At 35.8% G+C, this 23,680-nt stretch overlaps 1 protein-coding gene across 1 annotated transcript in view; it reads right to left on the reverse strand.

Annotated features, from left to right (window-relative positions):
* Positions 1 to 6,469: 6,469 nt before the first annotated feature.
* arhgap15 (Rho GTPase activating protein 15) overlaps positions 6,470 to 23,680 on the reverse strand; it is a 51,739-nt gene continuing 34,528 nt past the window's right edge. Inside the window, exons 13-14 of the mRNA XM_073846280.1 lie at positions 17,757 to 17,862; positions 6,470 to 6,987 (exon numbers count right to left, since the gene is read on the reverse strand). Coding sequence (XP_073702381.1) covers positions 6,804 to 6,987; positions 17,757 to 17,862 — 290 coding nt within the window. The 3' untranslated portion in view covers positions 6,470 to 6,803. The remainder of the gene's footprint in view (positions 6,988 to 17,756; positions 17,863 to 23,680) is intronic.

Below are 23,680 nucleotides of genomic sequence, written 5' to 3' on the forward strand. Positions count from 1 at the left end.
ACCCCGAAAGGTAGTGTATATATTTTTAATTCCTATTGGCAAGGTCAAAATCTGAGCAGCAAACAATCTGTGTAAAACACTGAAATAAATACTTTTTTTTTTTTTTAGATTCAGTCACTTCACACCACATTCCAAACACTCAAAATGCACCACACCTTTTCACAAGCCAATTTGATGGGAGACGTTAATTTTGCACATATTAATGAGCAAAGCACCACCTGCAGTACGACGGCTCTCAAAGTGTGAGCTGTGTTGCACAAAGCCCAGTGTCATGTGACCATGGGCTCTAGCACAGAATAAATCTGGGCGTTCGCTTCATGTACACAGCAAATATCTGCCAATATTCTCCCCTGGGTTACTTACCACTTCAGTCCATCCACCCACACATTTTGATTTCTTGTTATTTGAAGCATTTAATGCAAGGATGAACTCTACAGCGTGGCCTCTCTGCTCTGCTTGGGCAGCTGATGTTCAATATCTACTTTTGACCAAGACGGTGTGAAGAGGTGTACCACTATCATGGCTTTAGTCCAATTCCAATGAGACTTTTTGATTATAGTCTTATTCAATTCAAACAAACCTGTTTTTTTATGTCTGTAATTGACCTTTCGCAAAGACCTCCCTTCGTTAGTGTTGCTATGTCCAACAAGCCATGCCACTCTCACACCAAAAATACATTGCGGACCAAAGAGGAAACTGACAACGTGCCAACAGACAAGACAGAGCAGGTTAATTCTGGTATGAAACAAAAAAGCTTTCAAATTTTGTTTTTTTCAAGAAATTCAGACAATATAATTTTGTGGCCTTTTAAAGGGTTAGTTCACCCAAAAATGAAAAATCTGTCATTAATTACTCACCCTCATGTCGTTCCAAACCCGTAAGACCTTTGTTCATCTTCACAACAAAAATTAATTTTTTTTAAGGAAATCCGAGAGCTGTTTGACCATCCATAGACAGCAAGGGTCCTACCACGTTCAAGGTCAAAATGGTGCTAGGTTGGCACAGAGGAAAAAAAGTATTTTTGTAGCTTTATAAAATTACGGTTGAACCACTGTCACATAGAATATTTTGTCAATGTCCTTGGTACCTTTCTGAACCTTGACTGTGTTAGGAACTTTGCTGTCTAGGCAGGATCAGAAAGCTCTCAGATTTCATTAAAAATATCTTAATTTGTGTTCTAAAGATGAACAAAGGTCTTAAGGGTTTGGAACAACATGCGGGTGAGTAATTAATGACAGAATTTTTGGGTAAACTAAAAAACTAAAACTAAAATCTACCCTCATGTTGTTACAAACCCATAAGACCTTCGTTCGCAAATTAAGATATTTTGATGAAATCAAAACCATCCATAGACCGCAAGGGTCCTACCATGTTCAAGGTCCAGAAAGGGGTAACACTTTATAATAACGTTCAGTTGTAAGTCTTTTATAAGTAATGAGTTAATGATGAAATAATCATTTACAAAACATTCACAAATGATTATTAAGTGATATGCTAACAATTTGTGCATGTTTTGTTAATTCATTTACAAGTCATTTACAAATTAATTTACAAGTAATTAGTTAATGATGAACTAATTATTTACAAAACATGACTATGTGTTTATAAATTATGAATAAGTGATATGTTCATTTTATTGTAAGTACTATGCTAACGATTTACCAATCTGTCGTAAATTATCTGAAAAATGGCAGCATGAAATAATCAAACAGATCCTTAGTAAATGGTTAAAAATTACTAGTTAACCCCTTAACTGTCACCCCCATTTTTAAAGTTTATCCAAATTTAAATTGTAATTCATGAACACTTTGGATCTAAGGTAGGTCTCTTTTTAAAGAAAACAATCATCAGATTACTGCAGAAGCAGAATTAAAAAAAAAAAGTATTAACAAATTACAGAAGTTTAAATTTACTGTAAAGAGAATACAATGTACAATTTTTATTATATTTTATATAAAATACATATTGTACATAACAGGTTTTATCCTAAATTTGATATCAATTTGAAGTCTTACATCTAAATAAGTTATTCCAAATTTGAAGTTGATATGAAAAAAAAATTGAGGTTCCTGTGAAAGTTTGTTTAGGGCATTATAAAATACTAAATAACCTTATATAATTCATACACTGCATGGTGCATAGTGCATTAGTGCACAAGTACATAGTGAATAGTGCGTCATTTGGGGCACAGCTCATGTTTGCCAAAGAAAACACCTGTACCCTCACCAGTCAGCACTTACATTGCAGTACACACTACAAAGTATTCAAAAGCTGTTGATGAATAAATAATGAATAAATCATTTACAAATCTTTCTGCATCCCCTAATCTAAAGTGTAAACTACTCATCAGTTGTAAATGTTTTACAGACCGCCGATTCCAGGTTGTGTGGGTATCAGGTGGGTATACACACTGGGTGAAAGACCTTTGAAAAATGAGTAAAACATTTACAACTGATGAATTGTTTACACTTTAGATTAGGGGATGCAGAAAGATTTGTAAATGATTTATTCATGATGCGATCTTCGGTGAAGGATAAACATTTAAACGATTGATATTTTAATTATTTTTAAGTGACAAATAATATATTAACTAGTAACGTATTAACCACTTACTACTATCTTCAAAACATACTTATTACACGGCTCTTTGGAATGCTTGATTCTGATTGGTCAGTTGAGACATTTGCAGGTTCGTTCTTTTCAAATAATCACCGCTCCAAAGTAATAACGCATAGCCGGTACTACTTGTATGTTTAAAATCCCTCCGTGCAAACAAAGATTACCGTTTGGCGCCATCTTGTGACAAACACTGGACAACCACAATTAACAATGGAAAATTTCGACATTAATCTATTTAAATTGTCTTACTAACGTACATAGTTTGAATGTTAGTCACGTGGTACTATATCGTTTCGCAGAAGGATAAAAATGTTAATTTAAAACAAATATGCCAATAAAAAGTTTCAAATTCATATTCATGTCCAGTTTTTTTTTCCTTATGTGGCAAGTAGCCGTGGAATAAGGGGGATAATGTACAGGCAGCCGGTAGTTATCGCAGAAATAAGCCCCGACAGTGTGATCAGGACCCGACGCGAAGCACATTATCCCTTACATAAAATACTAACATATCACTTATTAATTACTTATGGATGCATAGCGATGTTTTGTAAATGATTAGTTCATCATTAACTAATTACTTGTAAATAACTTGTAAATGATTTAGCAAAACATACACAAATTGTTAGCATATCACTTATTAAACATTTATGAATGTTTTGCAAATCATTATTTTATCATTAACTAACCACTTATAAATGACTTACAACTGAACGTTATTATAAAGTGTTACCATACCGTTTTGTGCGCAAAGATTACAAAACTAAAGACTTTATTCAACAGTTCTTCTCCTCCGTGTCACCCTAACATCATTATGGAGACTACCATTTTTTGTGTTCTGAAGATGAATGAAGGTCTTTTGGTTTTGGAACGATGTGAGGGTTCGTAATTAATGACAGAATTTTCATTTTTAGGTGAACTATCTTTTTAAAGCATAAACAGTGAATGAACATCAGAAGGTATTTTATTTAAACCGCAGAAAGACGTCAATACATGTTCGAATCCCAACTCGAAGACCTTTCCCGATCCCGCCCCTTATCTCTCTCCCACTTCGCTTCCTTTTATGTCTGATCTGTATTGTATCACAATACAAGGCAAAAATGCAACAAAAAAATGCAAAAAAATAAAAAAATAAAACGGGACGAAGCTTTTATACTTGTTGCGTTCGCCGTTCTACTATTCTTTGAAACGACAGGGGGCGACGAAGAGTAGTTGTCCTCTAAAACCATCATGAATAACTGGTGAGAAGAAGTCATTCGCAGGCACAAGACTTCTTGCGTAATGAATTGTTGAGCTGTCAATGAGTTGACGATTTAATAATTTCTTCATGTACAAACTGATTCAAATAATCTTAATATTTTGGGTTTATTATGCATCAAACACAAGACAACTTTAAGCTTCTGTTTCACACAAATGCTGGCACAGATGTGCCTGTTCGCCCATTTTCGCCTTGAAGTCGCGCATCTTCGGGAGCGGAACAGAAAGTAAAAAAAAAATGCTGTGCACACCGCCATACGAAATAAGGTCGCGTGCACTCAAAGCGAATTTACGAGCATGTAGATTATAAATCACGATGCAAAGGCTGAAAGATGAGAGATCGAAAAACAAGCTAAAATGCTTGCATTTGTAATTTTAAGCCACACTTTCCTTTTGTTTATACTTGGTAGGGCTGCAACTAACGACTATTTTAATAGTCGACTAGTCACCGACTATTGAAACGATTAGTCGACTAATCGGATAATTATTCAATTTTTCTCAAATTTAGCATGAGATTGCTTTAATTATGTGGAAAATTATAGTAAACACAAGAAAGAAGGGGGTACTTCAATAAAAAATGCATATTTTGCTGCTGATAGGCCAATTCATACTAAAAGTAAATAAAAATGCCCTGTCTAAAACCAATTAGGCACAGTGCTCGGTCAGTACAGACATAAATGCATAAATTAAGAAACTCTATAATTTTTTTAATGGACAGGCACATTTGTTTTATAAGAAAAAATAAATTAAAATCAAGTAAACATTTTCTTCCTGTAAACCATCAGCAGCAATAAAACAGTAAACAAAAATGTATATCCAAAACAAAACGTATTGGCTTCCATGTTATTTAAATCTTACCGAGGCCAGCCAAACTCCCTTTCATTCAACTGTCCGACGTGCTTTCGCTTTAAATGTTTGTGCATCACAGAGGTGCTGCCGTGATGCGCAAGGACTGCTTTACAAACCATGCAGGTAATATTTTAATTCGCCGTAGCAGGCTAAAATGCTCCCAAACTTTACTCCTGTTTCATACATACTCAGTCTGCAGTGCGTCTACAGTCCGTGTGCGTTACGTATGCGGTGCAGAAGAAGCACAGACTCGTTTTGCTTTCACACAGAACGCGTTTGCAGTCCGTACATTGTGAACGTTCTAATCCGTTAACATGGGTGTGGAAAAAAAAAAAACGCACTGCAGACGGAGTATGTGTGAAACGGGCGTGTTTTGGTACGCGCAGCTGCTGCGTTGGACGCCGCCATTTCTGTATGTTATCGCTCAGCATAGAAGCTGCGTATGTGCGACTCTCGGCAGAAAGATGCCTCACTCGGTTGTCTGGCGACAACATCGACAATGAAATTCATTGTCGACTATTTCTATTATCGATTTTTGTCAACAACGTCGACGAATCGTTGCAGCCCTAATACTTGGGTAGGTTTAGGTTTAGGTGTAGTAACTCTTTTACTGCCACTCAGTAGACATTTTACATTGAATATGTCACGAAACGTACATGGCGCTACATATTTCGCGTCTTGCAAAAAAGTTCCCACTGGTACGTTTTCGTCATGAGATCAGGTTGTTTGTTTGAATTGAGCAGCTTACATCACAGGATGGATGTAAGGTAAGGCTTTGTCTGCAGTAGAATCATAATCATGGCTTTTTTTGTCCTGTAATACTTGTGGGCTGCAAGTCTAGCATTGAAGCAAGTGAGCCTGTCTGGCAACTTTTTTAGGTGTCAAAACTTAATGACAAACTAAGCCACCACGTTCAATACAAGATCCAAGCTTTCTGTAAACTTTTTGTGGTCAGGGAAAAAAAAAACGAGCATGTGTGTCTCTTTTCAAAGGTTCTGCGATGAAGGTCTTGGTGGCCTGCCGAACTCGTTAAGGTCCCCGAGTGAAGCGCAGCTGTGCCAGAGAGGTCACTAAAAGCTGCATCTCATTTCACTGCGTTATTTTCAGTGGAGATTTAGAGAGACGCGCAACCCGCAAATCTGGTTTATGTCGCCCTCCTGTTCCTCCAGTACCCCTTCATCATTACTGCTCGAGATGCCAAACTATGAGGGATCTGATGCAGGGAAAATGCTACAAGGAGGGATGGCTCTTCCCGTAATTACAGACTCTCTCTTATCTCTGGGATGGAATTAAAAACACATTCCATGCAGACAGTCTCAGCACTGGCCTGCGGGAAGCAAATAAAAAGAGACTGCTGTTCGAGAATTGGAGAGGACTTTGGCAGTTTGATTAGAAACCGATGTGATCACGCTGTACGTTATCTGACAATGCAAAGGGCCCACAGAGTGACAGCGGTTATGGAAGAAGAAGAGCAGAAAACTCAATCCTGAAGGATGGCATGTAATAAGACATAAAATCATATCATTTTAGTTTTTTTTACTTTTTTTAAAAACAAAATTGGACAAATTTTGCTTCAAATTAAACCAACAGATGTACATCTATCATTAACAAAACACAAAACCATAATACAAAGCAAATACCTGTTGCAACAAACTGCAAGTATGTGCTGCCAGAAAATAATCGCAAGCTCTAGTTTGGCATCTCAGGTTTCTGCCAAATAAAAGTTTGACAAAAAAACGGCCAAAAATCGCTTGCAGCCAATTTATTTCAAACTAAAGCCATTTACAAAAACTGCTTTACTTCCCTGTCACAAACTAGCATGTATACCATAAACAGCATGTTTTGAGGTATGTTACAATGTGAAATTTGCATTATACAAAAATAAAATATCTTTATTTTTTTAAACTTAACATCAACAATGTGACTCAATTTTTTTCAAGCAGCAAGTATCAAAACATCAGGAATAGAAAATCATTTTACATGAGCATACAAATTCAGCCAGCACACACACATACACACATTTTTTTTTTCCCATCTCACAATTTTTTCAGTCTCTTTCTCCAGACTTCTCTGGGGTCAATTTACTTGCCCTCCGGCCCAAAGATCTCCACACATTCAATGAGAATGGACTCCACTATTTGATTCTGGTACACCATATTGACTTCCATGTTTCCGGATTCAAACTCGGGCCACATGAGAGTCGGCCCAAACACTATGCTGATGCCCTGAGTCGACATCAAGTTTTTCTTTGACTTCACCAGGACTCTGTAAAACAGAAACACACCAGATCATTGATGCAACACAACAGGAACGTTTCTTTTTTTAAAAACATCTTGTGAAGATCCCTAATGGAAGAACTGACTACGGCGTACAAGTACAAACATTAAAGCGTGCACGTTTCCTGTCATAAAACCCTACTCAGATCGTCGGTGACGGACTATCGGCAGGGTGTTTTTGAAGACTTGTGCCTGGTCTTTGGAGGCATCTAAGCGCACTTTTAGTGGAATCTCTCTGAGCTGAGGTTTGGCTGTGGTGGAGAGACAATCAATACTGGGGTATTGGAGGACTCTTAGAAGGAGCCAGATTGGAGCCCTCTGGCTCTGTTATGGGTTGAGGCCTGGAAAAGGAGGGAGGGATTGTGGTGGAGGGCTGCCTTCCAAGTTGTCAACGGGATCCTGACTAAGAGGTGGGAAGCAGGCTTAACATTTAGAAGTACACTTTGTATGGTTTTACCGCGGCAGAGTTCTGAAAGGTACTGATTAGGAGAGCGCTGGGTTTACTGCACTCACGTATACTGTACCTTAGTGTAACTGACGTCCTGTGCCATCTACGTTTATGGTCACATCTATCAAAGTAATGGTCTACAATTATGCAACGCAACTCAGTGATCTATAATCCCAGTGTTGTTGTCAAAATACTCACGCACAGACTTCCACAGTAAAGACACGTTCGGCTCGAAACACGCTACATGTGACGGCTCTCCGCATGTGTGTTATTGGGAATTTGGGAAGCCATTTCAGCTGAGAAACACAACTTAAGGCAGGCCAAGCGCTCTCAATAATTCCCCATTAATGTGTATAATTAACCTCGGCCATTTCGTTTCCCCTGTACATCACAGCTAGACGCTTGTCCTGCCATGAGCATTTTAACCTAATTAGCGCACTATGATGTAAGGATCCCGGCTGCCATTGCTAATGGTCTGCTAATGATCTTAAGGAGAGAGACTTCATTTCCGAAGAGATTTTTCAAAACATTAAATATGAAGCTTTTTGTCGAACCTTTTAGTGTTTTTTGGTAATTATGCCACTGTGACACCACTATATACATGACCCCCACACCACCCCCCCCACCTTCCCATTCATCTCTGCTATCAGTAATGCCAGATCGATTAAAATCATGAGAGAAGCTTAATTACAGTCATTATCATTTTCAATTACACTAGTAGCACATATTAGGAAGAAGTGCAATATGAAGACACACTCTCGCAGGCCAAAAAAAAGAAAAAAGAAAAACACTTTTTTTTGCCTGTGAACACACTGTCTTCAACAGAGAACCATGTTAAAGAACTGACAATGGCACATTTAAATAGTTCATATAAATTATATGAAATTCACTTAAAAATAAATTTATAGATATTTTAATTTTTTAATTCATGACTATAAAAAAAGTATGCATATAAACACAAACATACATATATAAAAACAAATGTACAAAACATTATTTATATATCTATATTTATTTTTAAATTGAAAGCTTTTCCTAAAATAATAAATATAACAATTTATAAATTTATATTATTGTATAAACTGTAGATGAAAACATCTTATTGAAAAAATGTAAAGTAACAGTCCTGAGCAGCACATGAAACATATTTCCAAAAAAAATTTAAAATAAAATAAACAATACAAAAAATACTACAAATTAATATTACTGAAATGCAAGCAAGCCACAAGCAAATAAATAAATACATAAATAAATAAACACATACACGAATAATGCATACAAAAAGTAAAATGTAATAAACAGCAGGACAGGCTCACAAGAAGAAAAAAACTGCAAATAAATAATACACTAAAAATACTACAAACTGATATTACTAAAATGCAAGCAAGCAAGTAAATAGATATTACAATATTGCTAATAAAAAAATAAAACGTTAAGAACAAAATCAGCGGCACATGATAAAACATATTTCAAAAAATAAATTATACAGCAAATAAATAATACTGAAAAAATACTACAAATTAATAGTACTGACATGCAAGCAAGCAAATAAATGAATACAGACATATATAATGCATATAAAAAAAGCGAACATGAAAAAAAAATACAGCAAAAAAATAATACATTAATTAAATGCTACAAATTAATATTACTGAAATGTAAATAAATAAATATTGCAATAAATGCAAATAAATAATACAGAAAAAATATTACTGTAGTAGTAAAATGCAAGCAAGCAAGCAAATACATACATGAATAATGCATATATGTAATGTAAAAAAAACTGATGAAAATGAAACATGAAACATAATACATTAAAAATACTACAAATTAATATTACTGAAACGCAAACAAGCAAGAAAGCTAATTAAAAAAGAAATATTGCATAAAAATGAAATGTAAAGAACAAAAACAGCGGCACATGAAACATAGTTTATAGTTTTATATATAAAATCTAGCAAATAGATAATAAAGAAAAAATACTAGAAATTAATATTACTGAAATGCAAGCAACCAAGCAAAAACAATTAAAATAAAAATTGCATGTAAAAAATAAAATGTAAAAAACATATTTTTATATTTCTATATCTTTTTTTTAAATAACACGGCTGTCCTAAAATAATGCATATTAAAACATTTATTCATTTAGCATTCATTTAAAAGTTAGATATGATAACATTCTATATATGCATATATAAAAATTTTACAAATATATTTGATTATAATTTTAAAATCTTGAGTTGAAATAATGTCCATCATCTAAAACACTTTTCAGAATTCTAAGAGAATGCATTTTTGTACACCTCACCTAAATTAACACTTTCAGTAAAGAAATTTGTTAATTTGGAAAAGGGAAGGATGCAAGCTGGTCCTCAGTATCTGGGTATTTATGGCAAAATGCGCTCATTAAACCATCAGCTGACTCGGAGCCCAGTGAAGTTGCTCTGGTGTCTGGGTAAGGGCCAGGCTGTGGGCAGCTTGACCGGAGGTGACTGCGTTACGCTTGGTTGAATCTGACAAATCATTGATATCCCGTACATAAGCCGACGTGTACGGCTCAAGATGCCAATGGTTATTAATTAGCATCTCGTTTGCAAGCGGGGCATGACAGGAAATGGAGGATAGCGCACAATGCCGTCATTCCCCGCCTAGGAGGCCAGTGCTAATTGGGTCAGCCTAACTGGCTCCTGAAGAATCATGGGACGCATAATAAATTGAGGTGGGGTGGGGGTTACAGAATCGCTCCAAGCTTTAAACTGTGTCATTTTCGTGTTATAAGACGACGGCCTTGACTGAACCTATAAAAGAAAGGCTCACTATTATCAGAGCAGCTTGGCTTGACTTTGACTTTCCACTTACGATATTTGCAGTTTGAGTATTTTTTTTATTGTTTACAGTTTTTTTAATATCATTATTTCCTGTCTGCAGCATAAAAGCTCATAAACTGCTGTGCATGTACTGTTGCGGATATCAAAATTCGCACAACGGCAGTTTTCCTCCATCTAATTTGAGAGACACCAAACATAGATGAGAAGAAATGTTTTTTTCTTGGCTTTCCTGATCAGAGCTTTCTCCAGGTTTCTTTTCCAGCACAAAGACGAACGGAACCTTGAATTACTAACAAAAAACAAAACCTGTGGCCTTTTAAATCACTTGTGGTAAACGGGAAATATGAGCGGTGGTGACAAAACCTCCCACAAAAAATGACATAAATAGCACTACTGAGCAAGTGTACTGTTGAGAAAATCTGGTTGCCTTGACCACATCATCACAATGCGAGCACACAACTGGTTATTGAATCCAGGCTCCACGGACCAGAAGAAAAAAATGAACATTGGTTCCATGCGGGCACAGAAAGCGCCCACAACAAAGAGCTTTTGACTTTCACCACTTTAGATGAGCCAAGTCAGCGCAAAATATAACCTACAAAGGCATGACAGTAGAGTTTAGAGACCCGCTTTAGTTAAGCATACCTGTTTTAGAAGAGGAAAACGTAGGATGTGCAGCTTACGCATATCAATACTTGAGTGAAAGATGCCAAAGCACGGCATCTAACCTCATTGTTCTATCTTCATCTGCAAAATGACTACATTTGTCTTAAAAAACAAATACTACACGCAGTCTAACCTAATTCACTGCGACCGCACATTCCTTGCCTTTATTCATGGGAAAGTCATCCTGATATTTAGAGAGGGAAAGCAGTAGACAGAAACAAGTATGACTTAAGTGAGAATATAAAATAAACAGAACCACATCACTTGGCCAGGGTGTGGTGCCCACAAAGCAAAGCGCTGCGCTTTGGATTCGAAGCTCTCTTCCCGTTTATTGCTCTAATAGTGAGAGAAAGGAGCAGCGGGAACGTCGCTGTGGAGAAGGAACAGACTTGGTGGCACTACAGGGATTTTCAGTGTCACCACAAGTTCCACTGTAACAGCTTTTTAGTAAGCAGAATAAAAGCTGAATGGATTTTCTAATGCCACCATTCACTGAATTTATGATAATGCTTTGCCCTCGTGCCTGCGTGTAGATTTGAATACAGATATGGGTGATTCCCAACTATGGTGGTACTTAAGCAGGTTTGAGGGGCAGTTTGTGTTTACAATGACAGTGAAATATGTGCACATACGTCTTATGTAAAAAAAAATAAATAAAAAAAATCGCAGGACGCAAAATACGTACCAATAGGTAGGGTGCAAAAAAACTTGTATGTTTGTATTGAACATTTATCAACTAAATCAACAGATTTTGTGTAAAAATAAATCATACAAGTCGTTTATTTTGTTTAAAAATCTTATAAATATATGAGCTAGCAACAGGGGCATTTTACTCCACACACAGGGTAACAAGCTCACCAGCATGGGGTAAAAGGCACACAGTATAGAAATAAAATACTTTAGCTAAAATAATGTTTTTTAATACTTGTTAAAAGCAATCACTTTATCAAAGTTTGTACCATTTTCTGCTTATTTTGATAAATAAAAGAATCGATTTTTGTTCAACAAATATACTGTCATTCAAATATGTTAAAACAAAACATTTTAAAATACAGAAACAAAATCATTTTAAAATGTAAAGATTCTGAAAGCACTGAAGGAGATTCCATAGTAATTTATTATAAATTTACAGTAGTAACAACAAATGATATTTTATTATATGATATGATTAACAGCATGTTTCTAAATCTGATGTTTTCATTCTAAACATGGTGATTTTCTTTAAGATGGACACCCAACATAATGATATAATATGATATTTACCATCTGAATCTAACAATGTCATGTCAACAAATAGAAAAGTCAGCCTTCTAATTATCATGTTAATTATTGTGCCTTTTATCCCCAACAGCAGGGGTATAGCATACTTTTACATATTCGTTTATTATTTAAAAACTGTTTTGAAACTGAAAAACATTAAGAAGACCTTTGTTTCAAGATGTATTCAAGAATTTTAATGACTCTCCTTTGCTACTTAAATCTACATAATTTAAAAAATCATCACATATTAAATCAAGTAAGCACAGAAGCAACTTTGCGCTGCTGCCCACGATCGTGTCGAGCATCAGCCAAAATTGCAGGTGTATCTTGAAAAGCGGATGTTTTGGAAAGTGCTACGGCGCCTTTAGCCCCATCATATCCTACATATCACAGCAGTTTGCAACAGAAGGTGGTAAAACAGCGATCACTTGTAATCGTTTTCGTACACAGCTATGATTACAGCTCCATATGTTACGTTTTCCAGACGTAACAAGCTTGCTCGGTAGATCAGCCAACACGGAATTGGACTTAGGATACAGAATCCTTGGGTACAAATCCCGTTAAAAACGTGACTCACGATGAAAGAGCTGAAAGATGAGAGATTGAAAAGCTAAAACGGCATGCTTGCGATTGCGTTTTTACGTCACATTCGCTTTCATATTATCGGGTAGGTTTAGGTGTAGCGCAGATACATTATTATAAAATGTCACAAAGCATGAGAGTTATAGCACCACTCAATGGACATTTCAAGTCATTCCAAGAGTTTTTGTTATAATTTTACATCAGTATTTAACCTCAGAATGATCTCAAAGTAAAAAGAGGTGCTAAAGTCTGATGTTATGGTGGCTGTGCTTTATAAATCAAAATTATATAATCTTAATTCAAGTGATGAAGGATTTTGAAGGTCTGACAGTAAACAGTGTTGACTACTACTGTAAGGTTAACCCTGCCTGTTTGGAAATGATTAACAGTCAAAAACATTCATTCAAAATTTTGAAAAGTAATGAAATGTAATCAGCTACATTACTTTAATAAAGTAATTAAAATAGTTACACTACATATTACAGTTTAAATAGGTTAACTTGTAATCTGTAACCTATTACATTTCCAAAGTAACTTTACCAATACATTTCTTTGGCTGTGTGTTTGTAAATCTCATGATCTCTACTGTAGGACAGGAGGCAGCAGGTTTGTGTTGTCGCATGTTCACCCTGGATAAATTAAAAACTTGTGAAGTTTTATCACGGAATGCAGACCTAGTTTTCCTTAGCACGTCAGACTCTCAGAATATTGTGTTCCTGTCTAGAAATCGACTGTTGTTCAATGAGTGTCTCTCTCTCAGTCACACATTAGTGTTTTCTGATTGGGAGACCTGGCATGGGCAACCCAACAGACTTTAGCACTAGTGCCAAAGGGCATGTTCCATTGGGGGAAGGGAGGAGGGGGTGCTCATCAATCTGAGATGAGTCCTGTGGCCCTCCTGTGCAGGGTGGTAAATGTGCAGAAGGGTAAAGTGGGATAGAACACCCCTCCTGGGAGATGGAGACTAGCCATATGGCCTTCTGGCTGTGCCAGTAACGCTATCATGGACAAGGACTTGAGCGTTGACACACGGAAACACGCACACACATACACATTATGGTTCATATTCAGTCCTCTGTTCATGTTGCATCCTGTTTATTGAGGACTTTTGTGTAGGTTTTCAGATTGAGCATCTTATTTGTTGGTCTCACTGTAAAAAAAAATACTTTGTAAACTATGGCAGTATATGATCTTGTTATTATAAAGATACGTCACAAACTTTCCATTTGTACAAATAGGAAGTTCCCATAATAGTCTAGTCTGGTTTTGTACTGTCAAGGTCAGCTAGCAGTGCAGAGAGACTGGTAACTTGCTTCTCAAAGGGATAGTTCACCCAAAAATGAAATTTCTGTCATTATTTCCCTTACACCCTCATGCCATTACAAACCTGTATGGTATTTGTACCTACACTGAAGTTTTTCCTTTAATGTAACTTAAAAAATCTTAAATCGGACTTTCAAAAAAGGAAGTATTAAACAGACATCATCTGACCAGTCTAGATGAATAAATAAGCTTTCATTGATGTATGGTTTGTAAGAAAATTACAATATTTGGCCGAGATACAACAATTTGAAAATCTGAGGGTGCAAAAAAAATCTAAATACTAAGAAAATTGCCTTTAAAGTTGTCCAAATGAAGTTCTTAGCAATGCATATTACTATGTTTTGATTTATTCATGGTAGGAAATTTACAAAATATTTCCTTATGAAACATGATCTTTATTTAATATCCTAATGATTTCTGGCATAAAAGAAAAACGATCTTTTTATCCCATACAATGTATTTTTGGCTATTGCAACAAATATACCCGTGCTACTTAATGATACTAATGATCAACATGATGAGCTTGATCATTAGTGAACAGAGCAGAAGGTTTCAGACCTCAGAAGTCAGTGAAAAGTTTTCACCCTCTGTGAAGTTGAATCTCAGAGAACTAAAACACACAATGATAAGAAAATACAAAAATCTAATGTCCGAATTGGAAAATGATCAATTTGTTATGAAAATAATTGCTGTTTGTAACTTCCAACAAGAACATAATCATCATAGGCATTAGGTTTGGGCAATATGACCACACTCTTACATCACAATATGATATACTTTTATTTCACCGTAACAATATATATATATATATATATATATAGTTATTTTTGCTTTAAATAAGGTCTTTATGATATCAAAAATGTTGATACCATATAAATGTCATAATTCTTGTCACCAGTGTCAATATTACCAAAAAAATAAAACTAGCCTGAATAAAAAAACAACTAAAGCTCACTAAAGACAACAGTCAGTGATAAAAAAAAGTATAAGAAACTAATTACCAGCAATAGGACATACCATGCTACATACACCGTATAATGTAATCAAACAGAATATTCTTCACTGTCTAAATTAAATATATATTTCTTCATATTAAAGTTACAAAAGTGATTTAATCAAGAGCAGTAAGAGATTTTCTCTCTTTTGCTGTTTGATTAATATGAATGACAGACAGCAGGAATATTAGACTGCTGTCACTTTAAGAGCCGCCCGAATCCAATATACTGTTACCAACCAGGGGCCTCATTTATAAAACTTTCTTACGCACTGATTTGATCTTAGAGTGTTCGTACGATCAAATCCACGTCAAAGTACAGATTTATAAAAACCGTCTTTGACGTGGAAAAGTACTTATCTCCACGTCAGATTCCAGCTTGGTGTACGACCGTTTCCTTGTGGTAATGCCTGGTATTGCAGATAGTTCAGCCTCACTATAATTTGATTTCTTGCGCTCCTTTTTACTTGCCATTGTCACAGAGTTTTTGCTTTAGGAATGAGCTCGTTTTATATGTTAATTAATTAAGCAGGGGCGTTTCGACGGCGGAACATTCAGCTGCACACAATTCCACGATCATTTGTGATTTATAACCGAATGACTGGCGTACGCATGGATTTCGTGTGTACGTTCGTTTCTCTGAATCGCTCTTACGATCAAATCAGAAAAGTTCTTAGATAAAATCAAGGATGGTTTCTACGCAAGTCTTTATAAATGAGGCCCCTGGTCTCATGACGAAAACGTACCTCTGGGAACTTTTTCGCAAGACGGCAAATACATCCACCATATACAGTATGTTTCGTGACATATTTGATGTGTCCACTAAGTGGCACTAAAAGAGTGTGTGTGTTTTTTCCCCCTGAAACAGATTAACGTACATATGATATATTTTATGTGATGTTGGTTTTGTACGTGGCACCGCAGTTCTACCTTGAAATGTCAGTTGAATGACGCTGCAACTCTAATGCTCCGTGACGTTTTAAAATAACGTACCATCTTTTTCAATCTCTCATCTTTCAGCTCTTTCATCGTGATTCATGTTTTTGGTGGGATTCGTACCCAGAGGGTTCTGCATCCTAAGTTCAATTCTGTGTCGGCGGAGCTACCAAGCAAGCTTGCTACATCCGGAAAGCGAAACATATGGAGCTGTAATCATAACTGTGTACAAAAACGATTACAAGCGCTCTCTGTTTTACCTCCTTTAGTGTTCATTTCTGTTGGAAACTGCAGTGATATGTCCTTGGTAGGGCCGGGACTTTAACGCGTTAATTTAGATTAATTAATTACACAAAAATAACGCGTTAAATTTTTTTAACGCATTTTAATCGCACTAAGTTTTGCACCGCGGAACGTTTCTCACTGGATGAGATTTGGCGGACCGATTTTACTGGAGCACAAACTAGCGTTCAGACAAGCCAAAGAACTTATACCAAAGAAGCTGCGTCCGTCCTAAATAGTATTGTATGTCCCAAATCGTAGTATGTCTAAAAAGTATTCCAAAGATTCCCGGATGGTCTACTACTTAACGATCAATGCACACTCTTAACTGCTAATATTGCCCGCAACACACTGCGCCGTGAACGAGGATTCGATTAGAACTACAAACACGCATAAAAAGTGTTAAAAAACTACAAACATGGAGGATATACGCGACCAACGGACAGGTAGAGAAAGGGGTTTGAGTGATAAATAATCAGTGTGTAACCTGATAAAAACTATTTTTTTAATGTTATCCGCGTTATATTTCATGTGCAGCAACATTTATAATGATAGGTTTGGTCATTAACGTTTAAATGCATAATTAAGCAAACACAAGAGCAGTCTCGGAATGAAAGACTGGTTAAAGAACGTGCCTCTTGTTACACATAATGGCAATCTTGCACTGGTCTGTTGGACTTGGTTGAACAAAAATAAACAATATTTTGTTGCTTAAGCTTATGTATTCAGTCATTATTCAATGGTATACTAAAAATCCATGTAAAAATCTTAATTCTCACTGTTCTCAGGTCAAATATTTACATGCGATTAAAATGCGATTAATTTCGATTAATTAATTACAAAGCCTCTAATTAATTAGATTAAATTTTTTAATCGAGTCCCGGCCCTAGTCCTTGGTATTGCTACGTATTTCACGTCTTACGAAAAAGTTCCCAAAGGTACGTTTTCATCAGGAGACCTGGTAGACTGTTACACATTTTCTTTCTCAGCTGTTTGCTTTCACTTAAGACATAAATCACTGCTTACAAGGACACTTGCAAAGATGGGCATTTTGACACATACAAGTGTGTGTATTTAACCGTTCAAGGCCTATAAAGTGGCAAAAATAGCTCTGTTAAACAGTCTCATTCACTGAAAGTATTTACACTGCTGACTGCATTTCAAAGGCTTAAAATCACTTGTTTTTAAACCACATTGCTTAGAATAGTGTGCAAACTATATGTTTTCGTGACAACAGTACGTAGCACAGCAATGTCACGTGAGCATGCAACTGCGATAGAGACAATAGTACAAAATCTTTAACCATTGACAAATTTCTTCCAGTTAATCATGTCTTTTAGTACATCGCCCACCTAAATGATTCAGGGGCCCCCAAAATGTCCTGTGGCACCCAATATTTGGTGTTACGCCCCTGGTTGTGTGTACAGAAGGAGACTTACCTCCTCAGGTGGTGGAAGAGCAGTTTCATGGTGTTGTGGTTGGGTTTGGGGAGTTGATGGATCAGTTTCTTCATGGCTTGAACCTTCTGTGTGGGCTCCTTAATTTCTGTTGGCAGGGAAGATATGATGAAATGTTTTGATTTGGGTATTGCTCCTTCATTTGAACCTCTAGGTTCAGAGAGAAGTTAATGTCTTTTCCATCACTTTTTCATTAACATAGCTCATCTAACATCAAAATTTCCCCTAATATTGGACCATTACCCTTTTCTCTATTAATTATATAGACATGCTTGAGAAGGCCACATGCAGAACGTGTCTCATTCCAAACTGCTGACTTACCAAAACGCCAATATGTAATCGAACAGATTACTCCATTTATCTGATATTTCTATAATTTCCTTTAAAACTTATGTACAACATAATTCCTTTTTAAGCTGCCAAAATTAGCAATCAGCATTTAGTCTGTGCTTATGCAGCTGTGTTATGCAGCTATAACCTTTATGCAGTAATGCAAACACATTTAGTACAATTGCACGGTTATCTGACACCATTACACTTCTCAGCAAAATCGTTTTGATTCTGTGCAATCACTTTATAAAGTATTTCACCAATAAATGGATGTAATTAATGTATTCTAGAAAAATAACCCAGTCCGCCTATAAAATCAAAGCATGAACATCCCTATAATGTTGAACTTTTTCAGTCTGCTTTTCAATTCTCCTACATGAAAGCACATGCGAGTGGTGCTAATGGTCCGTAATAGTCCACGTCCATTAAAAGCTGTTATGCTGTAACACAAGCTGTAACCAGTGACCTCTTGACCCCGCTGCTCTTTACATGTCAGATGGCTGATGACCTCATGGCAAACTCCTGAGAGGCACCAACCTGCGCACTGACTGTTCTAAATCAGTGTCACTACCTGACCTTTGACACTTTGAAGCTCCCTGAACCCATTATGATGGATATTGTAATATAGATGATTGTATTATTTCAAACACTGTTAGTGTAAAGAAGCTTGTATGGTAAAATAAGTAAAAGGGTAATTTATTGTTGTTAAGGCTTTCATTTGGAAGATTAGAGGGGATTTGAATAATTTAATCCATGCTTTTGATCAATATCATTATGGAACCTGAGCAGATGTTGAAATGGAGCTTTCAGAGGGCCACCTGTGTGCACTCCAAACTCCCTCAGCTCAAATTTCACCGTAACGGATTTGTTTAAAAGAGTATTAACAGACCTCCAAGACTTTACAGCCACAGCTTCCTTATTTATATACACTAGCATTCAAAAGTTTGAGGTTGGTAAGATTTTTTATATTTTTTAAATAAATATTGTGCATACCAAGACTGCATTTATCTGATAAAAATACAGTAAAAACTGTCAAATAAATTTGATAAGTGAAATATTACAATTTAAAATAACAGTTTTATATTACAATTTAAAATAACTGACATTTTTTATGTAAGTTATTAATGTGATGGTGAAGCTGAATTTTCAGCATCATTACTCCAGTCCTCAGTGTCACATAATTATTGAGAAATTTTTCAACCTGTTTTTTCAGCCATGATAAGTGTTATTTCAGCATTCTTTGATGAACAAAAAAATTAGCATTTATCTAAATTAGAAATACATTTTTACTGTACTTTTGATCAGTTTAACGCATTCTTGCTGAAAATAAGTATTTTTAAAGTAATAATTAAAATCTTACAGACCCCAAACTTTTGTATGATAGTCTACACCAGGGGTTCTCAACCTTTTTTGCGCCGGGGCCCACCTCCTTCTCGGGTCAATTTTGCAAGGCCCTCCTATGCCTGACACTGACATTTCCTCATTTCATTTTTTTTAAACCTTTTTTTAATAACCAAAACATTTGTTTTGCCTTATTCTTCTACTGCATGTTATAAAAAACCTCAAACAAACAAACAAACAAACAAACTTTAAATTAAAGCTAAATTTAAAAGAAAACCCTCTGCTCAGTTCTAACTTTTTAACATATATATACATATATATACATATACAGGTTTAAAGCTCCTGAATTCTTTAATTCAGACATTCTTTACAACTTCAGAGTACTTTTTCTTAAGTAAGTGAACCTGCCAAACAGAACAACAGGGAGATGCCAAAATTCCACTCACTAAACCTGTCCATTTGAACTGGATTGACTGAATATCTACTGTTTGCATCCATTATAAAATATACATACAAATGAAAAATACAGCAAATCCATTTTGAATCTGTTCATGCTGGTGCTTATATGTGCATAAACACCACTGACCCTTACAAGATCCACCTCTATGGGTGAGCATTCATAATAAAACACTCACAAGACATTCATTTGACAACTATGCAAATATTTTGAAATTTCACGCAAAAATATAAGGATCAATAGCGGACTAATAGCGGAATAGCGTGCCTAGACTCCGATATACAAGTATGTCATTCATTACGTGCCAGTCCGTTACCATTACTCTGATCGTCTTTACCTTCAAATTAGCGCAAGGGTTTGTTCCATGCAGCCAAGAGATGAAGTAGAGACCTGTTTCCCCACGGGGGTATAGGTTACTTTTATGCGGGCTTTTGCTGGCGGGAGTGGGGGACAAAACACGAATGTCGCGGGCGGAGCGGGACGAAAAAATCCGTCCCTTGAAGAGTATGTGAGCGGAGCGGAACGCGGAGTGAAGCGGTGTGATTCTGAATGGAGGGAGGAGCGGATTTTTTAAAAGTCGGAGCGTCGTGGTTTTCACTCGCTCCAAGAGCGCTCCATCTTGAGAACAATTTACGCCAACTGTCCGTAATATTACTGCATATTAAGCAAGAATTCACATGCTAAACATATTTACCTAGCTTGATAGAGATGGATCACGCAAATCAGAAAGAATGTGAAGGTTATGATGACGGCAATAGACATGAGCGGTAAATTATAGTTCAAAAGGAATTGGTTTGTTCCTTCTAGATACTGAATATTTTTAGGTGAACAACAGTCACAAGCAATGCATTGAAACAAATGTAATGGTATCTGATTTCGAATGAGCAGAAATAACTACGATGAAAACGTATTCTTATTTTCATTACAAACTTTGCACTGGAAAAGCAGAAATTATACTCTTTTAATGCTGACAGTGTTATTAGTTTGGCATGTGGTAGGAACATAGTTTGCACAGTAGTGTTCCAAACTCTCTTGTTATTTTATTTTATCATTTTTTGTGTTTTAATATATGTTATGAACAGGACTGTTATATTTCAAACATACTGAATTTTTTTTTGACGCGGAGCGGTGTTTCTGATATCAGTGAGCGAGGAGTGGAGCGGGAGCGGTAAATAATGAACCCGGAGAGGAGTGATTATTAAATGCACGGAGCGCGGAGGAGAAAATGTTGCCTCTCCACTCCGCTCACATACTCTGGTCCCTTGCAGGTATCTAATGACGCTTGCGTGCATCAGTTAGACGTTTTGAGCTGCCGTTCAGTTTGTATTTAACAGTACGATGAGGCTTGCTGTGCCGAGTCCAAAGCAATCCATCACAGAACACGAAAGAGGAATGCTTTGATCATTTTAGGATAATATTTAAATTAATTTTAAGGCATCTCGCGGCCCACCTGGAGGATCACTGAGGCCCACTAGTGGGCCGCGGCCCACCGGTTGAGAATCCCTGGTCTACACAACTGAATACTTTGTATACACTACCAGTCAAAAGTTTTTGAACAGTAAGATTTTTAATGTTTTTTTTTTTGTTAATGAAGTCTCTTGTGCTCACCAACCTGCATTTATATTAATATTATGAAATATTTTTATTATTTAAAATAACTGTTTTCAATCTGAATATAGTTTAAAATGTTATTTATTCCTGTGATCAGCTAAAATTTCAGCATCATTACTCTAGTCTTCAGTGTAACATGATCCTTCAGGAATAATTCTAATACACTGATTTGCTGTTTAAGAAACATCTATTATTATCAATATTTAAAACAGTTAAGTACATTTTTGATGAATAGAAAGATCTAAAGTTCAGAAAGTTCAGAAAAACAGCATTTCATTAAAAAAGAAATCTTTTGTAACATTATACACTATACCATTCAAAAGCTTCTTTTTTGGAGGGAAAGAAATCATAGAAATTAATACTTTTATTTAGCAAGGATACTTTAAATTGATCAAAAGTGACAAAAAAGACATTAATAATGTTACAAAAGATTTCTATTTCAGATAAATGCTGTTCTTCTGAACTTTCTATTCAAAGAAACCTGAACAAATTCTACTCAGCTTTTTTCAACATAACAAAACAAAAATAATGAATGTTTTTTGATCAGCAAATCAGAACATTAGAATGATTTCTAAAGGAGCATGTGACTGAAGTAATTATGCTAAATATTCAGCTTTGAAATCACAGGAATAAATTACATTTTAAAAACTATTAACCTAGAAAACAGTTTTTTTTAAATAGTACAAATATTTAAAAATGTGACTGTTTTTGCTGTACTTTAAATCAAATAAATACAGGCTTGGTGAGCAGAAGAGACTTCTTTAAAAAACATAAAAAAAACTTTTGACTGGTTATCTATACATCAAGTAGACCAAATATTTGCATTTTCTGATACAATTAATACATCTTTTTAATACTTTGTTATTTGTTATAATGCTCGCAAATTATGCTTCATATAACATTTCCACTAAAACTGCCTGTCAGTTTGAATATGCATACATGCTGTTGACATTCACAATTGGGAGAGAACAAAAATAGTTATTACACTCTAAAAAATGCTGGGTTAAATGAAACCCAGCACCGGTTGAAATATGGAAAAACCCAGCAAGTGGGTTGATTTGACCCAACGGTTTGGTTAAATGGCTAGTTTTATTTAACTCAACATTGTTCAAAATTACTATATGTTTGGCTTAAAATGAACACAAAATAGGTTGTAAATTAAAAATGAGACACATAATTACTAGAGGCATCAGCAATAATCAAAAGGTGAACCTTTTTTGACAATCTTTTAATAAAAATGTTTATAATTTAATTATTATTTATTTAACATATTAATAAATGTTAATTTATTGAGCATATTAATAAACATTAATTTCCAATCTATTTTAGGAAAAGAAATAAAGTAATTTTAAGCAATAGTTGGATAAAATAAAACTACCCAGAAGGCTGCAAATAAAGGTTCCAAAAGCGTGTTTTTGCCGAAGAACCTTTCAGTGAACAGTTCCTAAAAGAATCATTTTTAAGAACATTTTCAAAATCTAAAGAACCTTTTCTGCATTTGAAAGGTTCCATGGATGTTCAAGGTTCTTCATAGAACCATTGATGCCAATAAAAAAAATCTTTATTTTTAAGAGTGTGGGTTAAATATGTGACCCAACTGTATTGTATTGTATTGTACCGTAACCGTAACCGTATTGGTCCATATTTCACCCAGTGCTGGGTTGTTTTTAACCCAGCATTTTTCAAAGGTTAAAAAATGCATCATAAAATGATACCTTGTAACTGTATTGATTAACTATCATACTGAAACAATGCTGTGAATCAATTATGATTGTTTACACATTCTGAACAGAGCAAAATCTTGTCTGTCTTGCTAAGAAAGCATCACTGGTTATTCCTACTGTGGCAGGCTAACAGCTACACCATGCTATTCATGGGATGTGCCATGGAAGGGAGCTGGCAGTAGTTATGCCCCCAGTCTACTGTACTGCCCAGGATGCCCCCTGGGCACTAATGGAGCAGATGTCTCCGTGTATACACCGCGCTGGCACAGGCTCTGCGAGCAGATGCCCCTGTCAGATGCCAGGTCTGTCAATTGAGCACAGACAGAGACCATGTTCTAGGACAGAGAGTGAATCTCTGACCCGCTCCTTTAGGTACCACTAGCAGTGGGACAATGTTTTGTGCCTTTTTAATGGAGTTAGCTATAACATCAGGGCTTCAAATT

This window comes from Garra rufa, chromosome 8, assembly GCF_049309525.1.
Source record: "Garra rufa chromosome 8, GarRuf1.0, whole genome shotgun sequence".
NCBI classification, from domain to species: Eukaryota; Metazoa; Chordata; class Actinopteri; order Cypriniformes; family Cyprinidae; genus Garra; species Garra rufa.